This window comes from Mesoplodon densirostris, chromosome 3, assembly GCF_025265405.1.
Source record: "Mesoplodon densirostris isolate mMesDen1 chromosome 3, mMesDen1 primary haplotype, whole genome shotgun sequence".
Taxonomy (NCBI): domain Eukaryota; kingdom Metazoa; phylum Chordata; class Mammalia; order Artiodactyla; family Ziphiidae; genus Mesoplodon; species Mesoplodon densirostris.
The window spans coordinates 14,751,033-14,764,990 of record NC_082663.1 but is presented as its reverse complement, the minus strand read 5'-3'; the positions used below and the strand labels follow the sequence as shown (position 1 = coordinate 14,764,990).

Here is a 13,958-nt window from a genome sequence, read left to right as displayed (position 1 = left end):
AAAAACACGCAGAAGGTCACACTTGGGGGCCACAGTTGGCCGATACCTGCACTGGAGGGGATACTAGCCTGCGGGGTGGATAAAGGGTCCTGTTGCCATCAGAGGCCCTTTCCTTCAGGTGTGTTTTGTTTGTTTGTTTCCTTTTTTTTTTTTTTTTTTTTTTTTTCCGTGGTACGCGGGCCTCTCACTGTTGTGGCCTCTCCCGTTGCGGAGCACAGGCTCAGCGGCCATGGCTCACGGGCCTAGCCGCTCCGCGGCATGTGGGATCTTCCCAGACCGGGGCACGAACCCGTGTCCCCTGCATCGGCAGGCGGACTCTCAACCACTGCGCCACCAGGGAAGCCCCCTTCAGGTGTGTTTTGATCCTTCCTCCCTGCTTTCCTGGGCACTTTGCTCCATCTTTGAGCCTCACTGCCCCTGATTCTTGGGCCTCTTTTTTTCTACTGGATCATTGGCATTATCACTCAAAAACTTCTAGTATGTTCCATCTTTGGGAAAAAAAAAAAAGATGCATCTTTGTCTCCACACGTTGCCCTGCCCTCCTCTGAGCTGCTCCATCATTCTGGTTTCTCCCTCATTCTCTGGGCTCGTCCGTCATCTTCCACATCCTCATCTTATGACCAGCCTGCCTTTCCTTCTCTGCATCTGCGTGACTCCCCAGACTTCAGTGCCTCCCCTGCCGACTTCTCCTCTGAGATCCACACGCGTGTCCAGACATCCTGAGGCATCATCACGGAGGTGTCTGGTGGGCATCTCAGGGGTGGCACCTCGTCAGTCCATCCTAAGTTTCTCCCAGAAACAGGTTCCTTCTCTCATGCTTCTCATTCTTAGCAAGTGCACTCTCCATCCTACCAGGTCCCAAGCCTGAGATCCGGAAGTCATTCTTGGATCTAGAAGAGTCACCCTGACCCCAGTAATTAAGGTCAAATGACCTACGGTAAACTGTACCAATCTCGTATATCCAGTTCAATGAGTATTGATAAACGTGAACCGCTGTGTTACCAGCGCCCGTGCAGGGGACCTGGGTTCTGTCCCTGGTCCAGGAAGATCCCACATGCAAGCTCCCTGGCTCTCCCGAGTCATTCTCCCGCTTCCCTGTCACTTACCAACCACCCAGACCAGGGCTGTCAGCCGTCCCCTCCCTCCTCCCTCCACCGTCTGTCTGGGGGCCGCCGGCTTCTCCTCTTTGCTGCCCCCTCCCCTCACCCTCTGCCCTCACTTCCTGCTTCCTCTCTTGTCTCCCTTGATCCACCCTCCTCACTCCATACTCCTCACCGGGTGACTTGATTCTTTAAAACCTTGACCCCGGGGACTTCCATGGTGGCGCAGTGGTTGAGAGTCCGCCTGCCGATGCAGGGGACACGGGTTCGTGCCCTGGTCCGGGAAGATCCCACGTGCCGCGGAGTGGCTGGGCCCGTGAGCCATGGCCGCTGAGGCTGCGCGTCCGGAGCCTGTGCTCCGCAACGGGAGAGGCCACAACAGTGAGGCCCACGTACCGCAAAAAAAAAAAAAAAAAAACAACAAAACCTTGACCCCGATCGTGATGCACTCCTGCTTAAAAACTGTCTTGAGACTTTTCCCTTCTGCCTACGAAAAGTTCTCAGAACTTTTAATATGGCCCCTGAGGCCCCATATCAGTGCTTTGATTATTTTTCTTTCCCTTTTTCAGTTTCACAATTTAAAACATTTTTTTTTTAATGGTATCAAGTCATTTTGGTTCATCTGGGTGAACATGTTTTCTCTGAAGTCCATGTTTGTGTTTGTGGTCATGTTGGCGCCAAGGGTTAGGACTGTAACTGCCACAGGCTAATGAGAAAAATGCAGGACTGGATATGTAAGTGATGTGTTCGCTGTAAGTGAAGGTGAATTAACATCACGATTGCCGTATGAGTTGATGTTTCATCGAGGCTGGAATAAAGGAACCAGGTGGAATACGTGACTCATCACAGCGCTCGTGGTGGAAGAGGCTGCCTGGCCCACAAGAGAAGCAGTGGACAGTCACAGTGCAAGGAGCGCTTCAGTTTGAGCAAAACAGCATTAACCAGGGGGTTAGGTTAGTCTTGTGAATTTGGATTTTATTGGTGTTATATTTTGTTTGTATTTAATTATGCAATTTATTCTGGCTTTATAGTTCTGTGATGTGGTAAGCAAAGGAGTATATACTTAGTCCATATAGCATTATAATGCTATAATATACTTGCTATATGATCACATAGCGTGTGTAATCAGGTTCACCAAGCAATTAACTCAGTTCTGTCACGGTCCACCAGGAGACAGCGTCAGATCCCCCAGGTTGTTAAGGGCTCAGTCCTTCAAGATGGCCATTCTCTCCACTTCAGATGCCAGTCATGTTGTCCCCTGTGCTTCTGACCAACCAGCTCTAGGTTGGAGCTTCCAGTGACCCCCTCCTCGGGCTTGATTAATTTGCTAGAGCACCACACAGAACTCAAACATTTTTACTTCCTAGATCACTGCTGTACTATAAAAGGATATAACTCAGGAACCGCCGGATGGAAGAGATGCACACAGCATGGTGTGGGAAAGGTGGGGGAGCTTCCCTGCCCCCTCCAGGGAGCCGCCGTCCACCTCCACCTGCGCACCAACCCAGAAGCTCTCTGAACCCTATCCTTTTGGGGTTTATGGAGGCTTCATGACCTAGGCTTGACCGATGGATGAAATCATTGGCCATTGGCAATGAAACACCATCTCCAGCCTCTCTCCCCTCCCCTATTGAAAAGCACCAGTTCCATACTTGACTGGAAAACAGCGGCCTCTGAGTGGGACCCCGGCCCCTTCCCGACTGGCTGTGCAGGCCGCTTTCCCTTCCCCCAAGGCTCCAAGCCCTTTCCTCAAGCAGGAAAGGGAGGGTCTCCCTCCCCTCCCCCCTCCTCCCCCCGCTTTCCCCGTCCTTCAGTTTTCACCCAGTTAACTCCTGTGCATGTCTCTGCATTTCAGTCTAAATGTCATTTCCCTGGAAAGGGCTTTGCTGAATCTGAGCCCTGCATCTAAATTATGAATCCTCCCATCCTCTGAGATTTATACTCGACAGCATTAACTGTAATTTGTGATTCTTTGATATCTCCTGCTGCTGCTGGGTCATAAATACTGTCCGTGGCCATTTGTTTCAGGAGTGTTTTCCCAGCCCTCAGTGCAACCTGACACACAGTAGGCACATGGATACTTAGGGAAGGAAGGAGTACCTGCGGAGATGCTCTTTCTCCGTTGCTTTAAAGATCACGTTTTGTGACCCTCAGTAAATGTTTTCATGAGGAATGTTAAAGGCACAGGCAGGGGAGGGGAGGAAGAAGAGGAGAGTTAAAGAAAAGTGAGGCCTGTTACCTTGACGTTAACGTCTGGGGACATCTGGCATATTTCTGGGTTTTAACAATTTGTGAGTTATTTATATTCTTTGCCTTGTTCATGCCACCCTTCCACAACCTCGTATATACAGTCGCCTTTTTCATCTCCTGGTGCAGTCCTGTCTGAATTATGTGAAATTGCTTTCAGGAGTAGTACTTCCCGACCCTGGCTTCATAGTAGAATCATCTGGAAATTTTTAAAACATACTGATGACTGAATTCTACCCTTACAGGTTCAGATCAGGGACACAGCGGGTAATTCTCATGTCCAGCCAAGTTTGAGAACTACTGTTGTACAAATCCGAGTTTCATTTTTGTTTCAAGTTTTACTTATGTATCAAAAAAAGATGTACTTAAAGAAGATGCTTGAAGAAAATTTGCTACAATGAGAAAAAAAAGTGAGCTGAAGCTGGTGGTAGACCAGTATCCTTGACGGGTGAAGGACAATGCAAATCTTGGGTTTTCTTCTCCTTGACGAGTCTTTGCTGTCCAATTTGAACAGCTTTTTCTCCACGGCTGTATTATGACCGTGTTTGTCAGAGTAGACTAATTGCTGTGCTAATTGCTGTAACATCCCCCAAATCTCAGAGGCATAACACAGGAGTGGCTTATTTCTTGCTGTTTCACAGCCCCACGTGGGAAGGTGAGAGCTTGACTTTATGCCACACATTGCTTTGTTTTGGAGATGTGCCACCCTGAGGGCACCCAAACGGCAGGCGTGGAAGGCAGGGAGCCCAGAGGACCATGAGGGTGTTTAGCCACCCGACGTGGAAATAGCGGACACCCCCCTTGCTCACTTCAGCCGCCTTGTTGTTGAGTTGGCCACGTTCGGTCCTGGTTACCGATCGCCGTCCTTCCTGCAAGGGAGGTTGAAATGCCATCCACCTCTGAGTGCTGGAGGATACAGAGGTGGGTTTGGGGACCGTGTGAAACATGACTTCTGCCTCACACGTTACAACTAGAGAGCGTCTCCCTTTCAGTTTTGTTTGTTTTAACAAAATTTAACTGCTAGGTAGATGGGATATATATTTTTAAGTATCGAGAATTATTTAAATCTCTTCTTGCAACTTTCTCTTAGGCTCTGCTACTCATTCAGTGCCCCCTTGCTGAATGTCTCCTCTGTGTCAGCCCCCAGGCTAGGCAGGTGCCAGCTACGCAGAGATGAATGCTCAGCCCCGCCCTGGGAAGATTCTGGTTGCTGATAACAGAAAAGCCCACCAGAGCTGGTGTCACTTGCGTGGGCCTTGATTAGCTCAGACGGCAAGGCAGGGACGGGGTCAGGGTTGTGGGTTCAGCCACTCCCACTGGGCGCTTCTCTGTCTTGCCTTTAGCTTTCCAATCTCAAGATAGCTGTGGATTCCCAAGTATTTGTCGTCTGCAGCCAGAGGGACGTTCTGTCTGGTCTCTTTGTGTGTGTGTGTGCGTGCATGCGTGCACACGCATGCGTGCATACCTCCCCAGGAGCCTCAGCACACTTGACGTTAAGTCTCTTTGGCTGGCATCCTGACACCTGCCCATGGCCAACCACCTTATCACCTGCACAGGGAATGGAATTACCATGATTGGCCTCACTCAGTGGAGATTCCCCTGGGCCTGCAGCATCCAGCAGGGCACAGACGGTGTCACCTCTGAGTCATTTCCTCTCCTTTATTACATGTGCTTAATCATTCACCGTGTTATCTGCAAAATTCCTCTTTCATAACCTCCTAGCTCTTGTGGAGGCCTCATCTGTTTATCTCCCCGCTTGAGCAGATATGAACCTGTTACCCTGTGATAGTGTTGGTGTTCATGTACCGTTACTTATGCCGTGGGTTGACTTTTCTCGTAAGTTCTTTGCCCTTGTACTACTTCTGTTCTCCCTGTGGTACCGAGCAGGGTGCCTTGCACAAAATTGATTGGGTCTCTCCTTCCAGATCTCTCATCTCCATCTCTTCCCTTTCATCTCCAGCCTGGTGGTACTTGTCCGTGGCCTGACCACCACATGCCTAGATCATAACAGCAGTTGGTCTCCCTGAGGGACCTTCAGTCCTTCTGGAGCGTGACTTCAGAGCTGTGTTCCTCACGGGTGACCTTGATGGGCTTGGCCTTCGCCTTCTGTCTCCTGTGGTGGCCTCGGAACCATCAACCTCGATCTTTTTCCCTTTTCTCTGCCCACTCTGGTCTCGGTCCAGTTGACCAAACCAGAATCCCACCCCTGTAGACCTCCTGCAGCTCCTCTGGCCTTTCTGCTTTCGTTCACAGGGTCGTCTGACCCCGAATCCTTCCACTGTCCTCTTTGCCTGGCTGACATTTGCCGGTCCTTTGTGACACAACTCACATCCCATTAACTCCTCTCATTTGCCCTGCCCCCCACTCTCCCCAGCTCCAGCGCCCCGGGGTTGCTTTGTTCACTTTTCGTGAATCATCGCTGAAGCAGCATCTCTGCAGGGCGCTGGATGCTGACAAACCTGCTGTTCAATTCTGACCCGGGCCCTTAGCCGCTGCCTGCCTCGTAGGATTATTATGGGAATAAAGTGCCCAAGTGTGGGTCGAGTACCTGCGGGTTCATTCCCTTGTCCCCTCAGTATTTATGAATGATTGCATTTTTGTGCGTATTTACCAGAAAGTTACCACTAACATGTTCCTTCATTTAACAGATGCTTACTGAGTGTCTGCCACCAGCCAGGACTGTTGAGGGGTCTGTGGCACTTTAGTGAACAAAACACCAATCCCGGCCTTTGCAGAGCTTACCTGCCACGAAAGGCACCGTCCCTCTTATTACCTGAGCTTCGTGAAGGTGGTACCTTCTGTTTAGCTTGTAGGCTGAGGGAGTCACTGGCAACACGGAGGCCACACAGCTGCCAGGAAGAGGGACTCTTCTCTGTAACTCAGCACTTTGAGCTTTTCCCACTGTTCAAGGGTTGTGCAGAGTGAAGTCAGAAAGAGAAAAACAAAGAGTGTATATTAACGCATACATGTGGAACCTAGAAAAATGGTACAGACGAACCGGTTTGCAGGGCAGAAATAGAGACACAGATGCAGAGAACAAACGTATGGACACCAAGGGGGGAATGCGGAGGGGGGTGGTGGTGGTGGGATGAACTGGGAGATTGGGATTGACATGTATACACTAATATGTCTAAAATGGATAACTAGTAAGAACCTGCTGTATAAAAACTAAAATTCAAAAATTCAAAAAAAAAAAGTTGCTCTGTGGACAAATTGGACTGACACTGGCCAAGCTGGGGTTTTTGTTGTTGTTGTTGTTGTTTTAATTAGAAGCACAAATTTCTGCATGTTGTCTTTCAGTGGTGAAAGCGGGGCAGGTAAGACCGAAAGCACCAAGTTGATCCTCCAGTTTTTGTCAGCCATCAGTCAGCAGTCTCTGGACTTGTCCTCGAAGGAGAAGACGTCGTGTGTCGAACAAGCCATTCTTGAGAGCAGGTATCTGGCCTTCGTGTTTCTCGTTTCCAGCTAATAGGATTCACTTTCCTCGCCGTTTGGCTTAGTTAAGGAAGAGTTGAAACTTGGGGCGCTCGCTTCCCTTTTTCTTAACTTGGCTTTCACGATTCCTCAAGGAAAAGTCTCCACACACAGCGATTTCTAATGACCTGAGCCCTCGTCGCTGCACCACGTTTAAGTTGGTGGCTGAGTGAGTGAGGCACATTCTGCAGCTGCCTCTCACCGGGCAGCTCTTGACTGGCTCTTGGGAGGCCTCGTTCTCGGCAGAAATTCCAGCCTCCATCCACCACATCACAGGGGGCTTAGTGGTCAAATCTTTAGAGGCATCTTATGAGCACAGTGGCACTGTGTAGCCTCTCCTGTTGCAGAACAATGCCACATCGATGGCAATGACCTCAGAGCTTTGAAAGAGGGCCATGGTGCAGTAGCCTCTGAAATTCTAATTAAAATGTGCAATTGCCCTGTGTCTGATTGGTGCCTTATAAGGTTTTAGAACCAGTAGGGACTTTTCAGGTCCTATTACTTAGAAATTAGTCCAGGAGTCAGCAAACTTCAGCCTGACGCCGGTATCCTACAGCCTGTTCGGGTTTTGTTTTTTTAGCCTTCAAAATTTATTTTTTAAATTGTGCTAAAATGCACATAGCAAAAAGTGTATAACTTTCAACATTTTTCGGTGTACAGCTTAGTGGTGTGAAGTGTAGCAATCACCACCATCTGTCTCTAGACCGTCTTCATCTTCCTCCTGCGGCCTGTTTTGATAAATAAAACTATAGGAACACAGATACCCTCGTTTGCGTATTGTTTACAGCTGCTTTCGAGCTGTAGTGGCAGAGCTGAGTAGCTGCATCAGAGGCCACATGGCCCACAAAACCAAAAGTATTTACTATCTGATCCTCTACAGAAAAAGATGGCTGACCCCTGACCTAGTCTGACCACATTTTACAGTCGGAGGAGAGCCAAGGAAGTTTATGTTCCCCCGGGACGTACAACAGACGGGTGAAATTTCCAGGGCTGGAACTTTTTCACTTCCTAGAATTCAAGCGGGGGCTTTTCCTGTGCAACCCCTGGCTCGCGTATATAAGCTAATCTGTATGGGGACCAGCCATCGTGGGCTCCTTGACTCTCTGTAGCATCCTCTGCCCGCACACCTAGCTGCATGTTCTCTGCCCCGAGATGGACGTGTATTATAAACCCATTTCAGCAAGTGCTGGGAAAATCTGGCTCTTCTGTAAATAAACATGATCACCACAGGTCTCTTTGATTTCAGATTTTTCTTGCAGTTGTCTGCTTTGCCATTGGTGAGGACTGTCGTTGCCAGTTTTAGATGGACCCTAATTAACACTCGCTGATGTCCTGGCTTCTTTCACAGCCCCATCATGGAAGCCTTCGGCAACGCCAAGACTGTGTATAACAACAACTCCAGTCGCTTCGGGAAGTTTGTTCAGCTGAACATCTGCCAGAAGGGAAATATCCAGGGTGGGAGAATCGTAGATTGTATCCTGTTTCGTTTAGCTTTTGGTCTGTAGTACTATGACTCTCTAGTGGAAACTGTTCTTGCTTATCCTAAGGACAGATACGGGATATGAAACGTTTCTTTCTGGTTCTACCTAGTTACTGCTCCAGTATTACTGTGCTTGACCTGTTAATTATCCTAAGCGATAAGGAACCATCTTTCTTTGGGGAAGTTCTGATATCATGTCCCTAATCTGCAGATTTGGACTCCTAACGAAACATCATCTATCTGTTGTTTGAAATCAATTCTTTAACTAGTGTGATACTTCCTGGGTACATGTGTCATGTCTGAAATTGGATTTTGATGAAACAGTCTGTATTGTTTGCTTACCTTTTGCACCGGAAGTCTCAATGTCCAAGACACAGGAAATTGTAATTACTTGGGCAACAAAGAATAGAAAACTAAAGACTCATTGAGCATCCTGTATCCTTGTTTTGTTCCTTGACTTGCCATTGCTTATTCGTGAAGATTTATTAGAAAAAGTAAGTAAACGTGATTTAATTCACATTATCTCTCACAATAACTGTTTTCGGCAATTACTGGCTCATGGTCATTAAGCAGAGGAAACATCTCTGAACAGAAATCTGATTTCTCTTCACAGAACCGAGTAGTAAGGCAAAATCCCGGGGAAAGGAATTATCACATATTCTATGCGCTGCTGGCAGGGCTAGAGCATGAAAAGAAAGGTGAGTATGGGACAGCTGCAGAGACATATGTACCAGCTGCTCATTTTGCCTTTAAACCCATCTGTGAATGAGGAGACATCTGTTTGGACTTTGTTGCTCTTCCACCAACTGAAACGAAATGTGTGAGATGACCGAAGACACTGAGTTCATTTAGAGCCAGATAACGTGGGGGGAAAATCATCAATAGAGAAATCGTGAATTTTTTTGGTTTGTTTTGGAATCTTAGTTCTTTTCGGATTTAAGAATATTTGTGAAGCATACATAATGTATTACAACTGGTTTTACTTTTCAGTCACACCCAAATAACGCTCATTTCTAAACATTTGATTTTTAAAAAACCAATCAACACAGGATCCTCATCAGTTACTTTTTTCAGTAACATTTTCTTCCATCCCATCGAATTTAATAATTCTATTTTTCCTAGATGATGATTAAGAGGGAATGTTTTAATCTTAATAGTGGACCATTAGGAGCATAGAATTATTTTTGTACTTTAAAAAATAAAGTTGCAAAGTGAAAACTCTTTTAAATTATGTCTTACCCTGGCCAAATACTGATATTGTGTTTTTCTTTTTCTTTTTGTAGAAGAATTTTATTTATCTGTGCCAGAAAACTACCACTACTTGAATCAATCTGGATGTGTAGGAGACAAGACAATCAGTGACCAGGAATCCTTTAGGGACGTTATTGTAAGTTATTTTCCTATTTTCCTTTATTAAAGGTGACCAAAGAAAGAAAAAAAAGAAAGTGGCAGCTTTCATTTCTGCTTCAAAAAAATTTTTTTAATAAAAAAAGAAATCACATTTGTACCGCTGTGCGAGAATAGGTCCTTTCTTCTTGTTCCAAGTCATGGAAGGGAATCCTCTCTCTTTAGAAGATGGGTGAATGTCTGACATTCAGGACAGATGGGTGGTTGGCTTGGAATAGTGGTCAGAAAAGCAAAACAAAAAAAATCACAGGTTTGGGACTGGAGCAAGCAGATCCTCTGTTTCGGGGCTTACAATTAAAAATTTTTTTGAATAATTGGTTCTACAGTTAAAAAGAAATCTGTCAACAATTAGACCAGGTGACTGTTCGGGTCTCATCCTGTTCTCATAGCCTTATTCTGGTAACCGATTCTGATCACACAGAAGTAGTCATTTTAAGATTCTGCAGTGTGGACCTGTGCAGTTTCCTGCAGTTCTCAAATTTCCCGGGACTTTGTTATAAAGTGACTGCATTTAGGAAGCCTGGTCATCGAGCATTATTAGCAGCCCCACCTGATTGAGTGGGGCTGGTAGAGTTCATCAGCGTGGTCTCAGTTCCTTTGCCAGAGTCGTTAGTTCAGCATTTGGAGTCAGCGGATCTAGAATTGATTCATCATAAATGGCAACTAACACCGACTGAGCGCCTACTCTGCGGACTTACCATGCCTCTGCTTCTAACGACCCTGTGAGGGTAGAACTATGGTTGTCTATGTTCTGTGACTCAGAGAGGTTGGTGACCAGCCTAACCACACACAGCACCTAATAGAGCCTGTATCTAGACACAGTCTAACTAACTCCAAATCCCACACTCTAACCAGGAGGCAGGTAGGTAGTCACTGCTTTCCGTGCACCCAGATTTGTCTTTCTAGTTGTTGTCGACAACTTGGTTCTATATCCCCATTTACTTTTCTAGATTGTTCATAAGAATGCCTTGTGGAATGGAATCAAAGTATATTTTTAAATGGATATATATCACACATCATTTCCCCACATCTAATGTATGTATCCTTAAACTGAAAATGAAATTAAAAACAGACGAGGCTGTAATATCGTGATCATCTTCCCCTCAGCCTTTCTTTTAAAGATGTCGCATTCTGCCATTTATCACGTAGAGAGGTGTCTCTGTCGTCTCTCATTCCTTCATCCTATTAACAAAAAGCCTCCCGCTGACAGCCCCTTTTGCTGTGTACCTACCCTAGGCGGCATGGGATTCGGCCCTGCAAATTGGACTTTAAGAGATGTTTAAGTATTTAAAATTTTCTTTCCCAATTTTATTTTGGCGTCCTGGACTTCTTTAACTACACGAGCTTTCTCCATTTACTTTGTGATGGAAGGTGGTTGTTTGCAGTGGTAGACAGACTCCCAATTATTCAAGGTGCAGTGTCACTGCAGGGCCATACTGACTAGCTCACTGGCCACAGTGAGCCAGTGGGCAGCGAGGCCCTCCCTCGTCCTGGGAGTGCCTGGAGAGAGGGTACTCTGATGGCTTCCTCTTGGGGCATTGTTTTCTGATTCAGAATTGTTTGCTCTTTCTGGTAGCTACAAGGAAGCTTGTGGAGCTTGGCCTGTTTTCAGTGAGTGCTAGCTTTTATTTTTAAATTGAAATGATAGGTTTTGGCATTTGAAATTTGGTCCTATGATGAAAGGACATGTCATCTAGAAAGGAAGAAAAATTTACACAGGAAATTGACATAGTGAATGTACACAACAGGCTTATAAGAATTCTATTTATAGATACTTAAATATTTAGTTTGCAAGTACTTCTTAGTGTCCATATATATAATCTCTACATTCTGCTGAAGAAATAAAGACAATTGGAATAGATTATGCTATTATTAGCATAATAGATTATGCTATGTTGTTTTATCATGTAATTTGTCTTTATTTTCTTCCAAAATCAAATACCATTTAAATTTGTATCTTCATACTTTAATTCCATAAAGCTCCTTTTCCCAGAGGTTTTGAGATTAAAGGAAGGGAAGGGACCACATTCCATTGGGACTCAAGGACATTTGTTTGAAGAATGTGTTAAAATGTTAACGGAGAGAGATTATTTCTGTGAATTACATATGAAGATGTCACCTCTGGTATTTTCAGCTACTAAAAAAAAAAACATTATTCCTTTCTATCAACTTTAATGTCAGTATACTCTGGCAATAGGACCTTTTAAGAATTTTGCTTATTTCATTAAGAATTCATGTATTTTTAGAATTCCTTATTGATACCAACTGACATTAATATAAATATGTACCTGTAAGGGATCCTGAGCCATTTTAAGGAACCTAGTTTTTCCTGGGGCAGAGATGGTGAACCTATGCTAAATTTCATAGCCTTTTTTTTTGCAGCCTTCCAAGTTGCACTACAAATTGTTGAGTCAGGATGAAGCTATTTCAAGTCAGTAGTAACAACGAATTTATTTTTACTGCCTGTGTTTGACCCACCAGAATGGTGGCTGATGAAGTACGTGGGGGAGTAACAAGAGTCTTTGATGAGTGATAATCTCTTCATTTTTTGACTCCACAAATATTGAATGTTAATGGTGTTCCTGGCCATGGACCAGGACTGGGGTTTCCTGACCATTTAGGTCTTACTGGGTGTAACCATGGATTTTTTTTTTCAGTTTTTTTTCAGTTTTTTTTTTTTTTTTTTTTTTTTTGTCTTGCGGTACATGGGCCTCTCACTGCTGTGGCCTCTCCCGTTGCAGAGCACAGGCTCCGGACGTGCAGGCCCAGCGGCCATGGCTCACGGGCCCAGCTGCTCCGTGGCATGTGGGATCCTCCCAGACCGGGGCACGAACCCGTGTCCCCTGCATCGGCAGGTGGACTCTCAGCCACTGCGCCACCAGGGAGGCCCCTACCCATGGATTTTTGATGATGTGAGCCCATGCATCCATAAGCTGACTCCTCGTGAGTCAGATATCATAAAGATTTAAAGGGCTCTCAGCCATAAAAAAAGAACAATATAATGCCATTCTCAGCAACATGGATGGACCTAGAGGTTGTCATACTGAGTGAAGTAAGTCAGACAGAGAAAGACAGATATCATATGATATCACTTATATGTGGAATCTTAAAAAAGGCTACAAATGAACTTATCTACAAAACAGAAATAGAGTTACAGATGTAGAAAATAAACTTATGGTTACCAGGGCACATTGGGGGGAGGGATAAATTGGGAGATTGGGATTGATATATACACACTACTATATATAAAATAGATAACTAATAAGGACCTACTGTATAGCACAGGGAACTCTACTCAGTACTCTGTAATGGCCTATATGGGAAAATAATCTGAAAAAGAGTGGGTATATGTATACGTATAACTGATCCACTTTGCTGTACACCTAAACTAACACAACATTGTAAATCAACTATACCCCAGTAAAAATTAAAAATAAATAAATAAAGGGCTGACTTTATACCTCAGTTTTGCCACAGTTAAAAACTTCAGTCTTGGGCTTCCCTGGTGGCGCAGTGGTTAAGAATCCACCTTTCGGGCTTCCCTGGTGGCACAGTGGTTGAGAATCCACCTGCCAATACAGGGGACATGGGTTTGAGCCATTTTTAAATTTTTTTTTTAAATTTAAAAACCTCAGTCTCGTTCAGTGTTGGAAAATATGGGAGTTGAAGCAAATTTTATATTATAAAATAACATCATCTTGCCTAATATAAAATTACACAATGAATTACCAAAGAACTTAACTTGTGATTTACTGTGCCCAGAACAAGCCTCCTCTCCCCCCATTTTATTCATTTCACTTGTTCGTGACTCACCTGAGCTTCTTTGGCTCCCTTGGATGGCGCTCCCCACCTCACCGCTGAGACCCTGAGTGGGTGTACCTTTTGTACCTGAAATCCGTCCCTCTTCCCTGTTTGTTTCTAGCGTGAAAAGCCTGGCTTCCTTCCTTTCATCCTTAGCGGTTGGGATTGTATCGTGTATTTGTCGTCACCACCCCACCACGCACACAGTCACTTGTTTTCTATGTGCTTAATAAAGACTTTATTGAAAACATTTTGTATAACTTTGTGCCAGTTTTATAACTAAATTGCTATTTAGTGCTTCTGAACTGTGCTGAGAATTTCCCAGGGTTTTTTTTTTTTCAGTCTTGAGCCATGTTGTTGAGAAAACATAATTATAAGGAGGCTTAACAACAGTGCAAACCAACTATATTTCAATAAAAGTTTTTTTTTAAAAAAAGAAGGCTTAAAGG

At 45.1% G+C, this 13,958-nt stretch overlaps 1 protein-coding gene across 3 annotated transcripts in view; it reads left to right on the top strand.

Moving 5' to 3' along the window:
- MYO10 (myosin X) overlaps positions 1 to 13,958 on the top strand; it is a 226,110-nt gene that overhangs the window by 122,790 nt on the left and 89,362 nt on the right. For all 3 annotated transcript variants that reach the window (XM_060092746.1, XM_060092745.1, XM_060092747.1), the window contains 5 exons: positions 6,648 to 6,782; positions 8,170 to 8,294; positions 8,782 to 8,795; positions 8,915 to 8,999; positions 9,585 to 9,688. In XM_060092746.1, the coding sequence (XP_059948729.1) occupies positions 6,648 to 6,782; positions 8,170 to 8,294; positions 8,782 to 8,795; positions 8,915 to 8,999; positions 9,585 to 9,688 (463 nt within the window). The remainder of the gene's footprint in view (positions 1 to 6,647; positions 6,783 to 8,169; positions 8,295 to 8,781; positions 8,796 to 8,914; positions 9,000 to 9,584; positions 9,689 to 13,958) is intronic.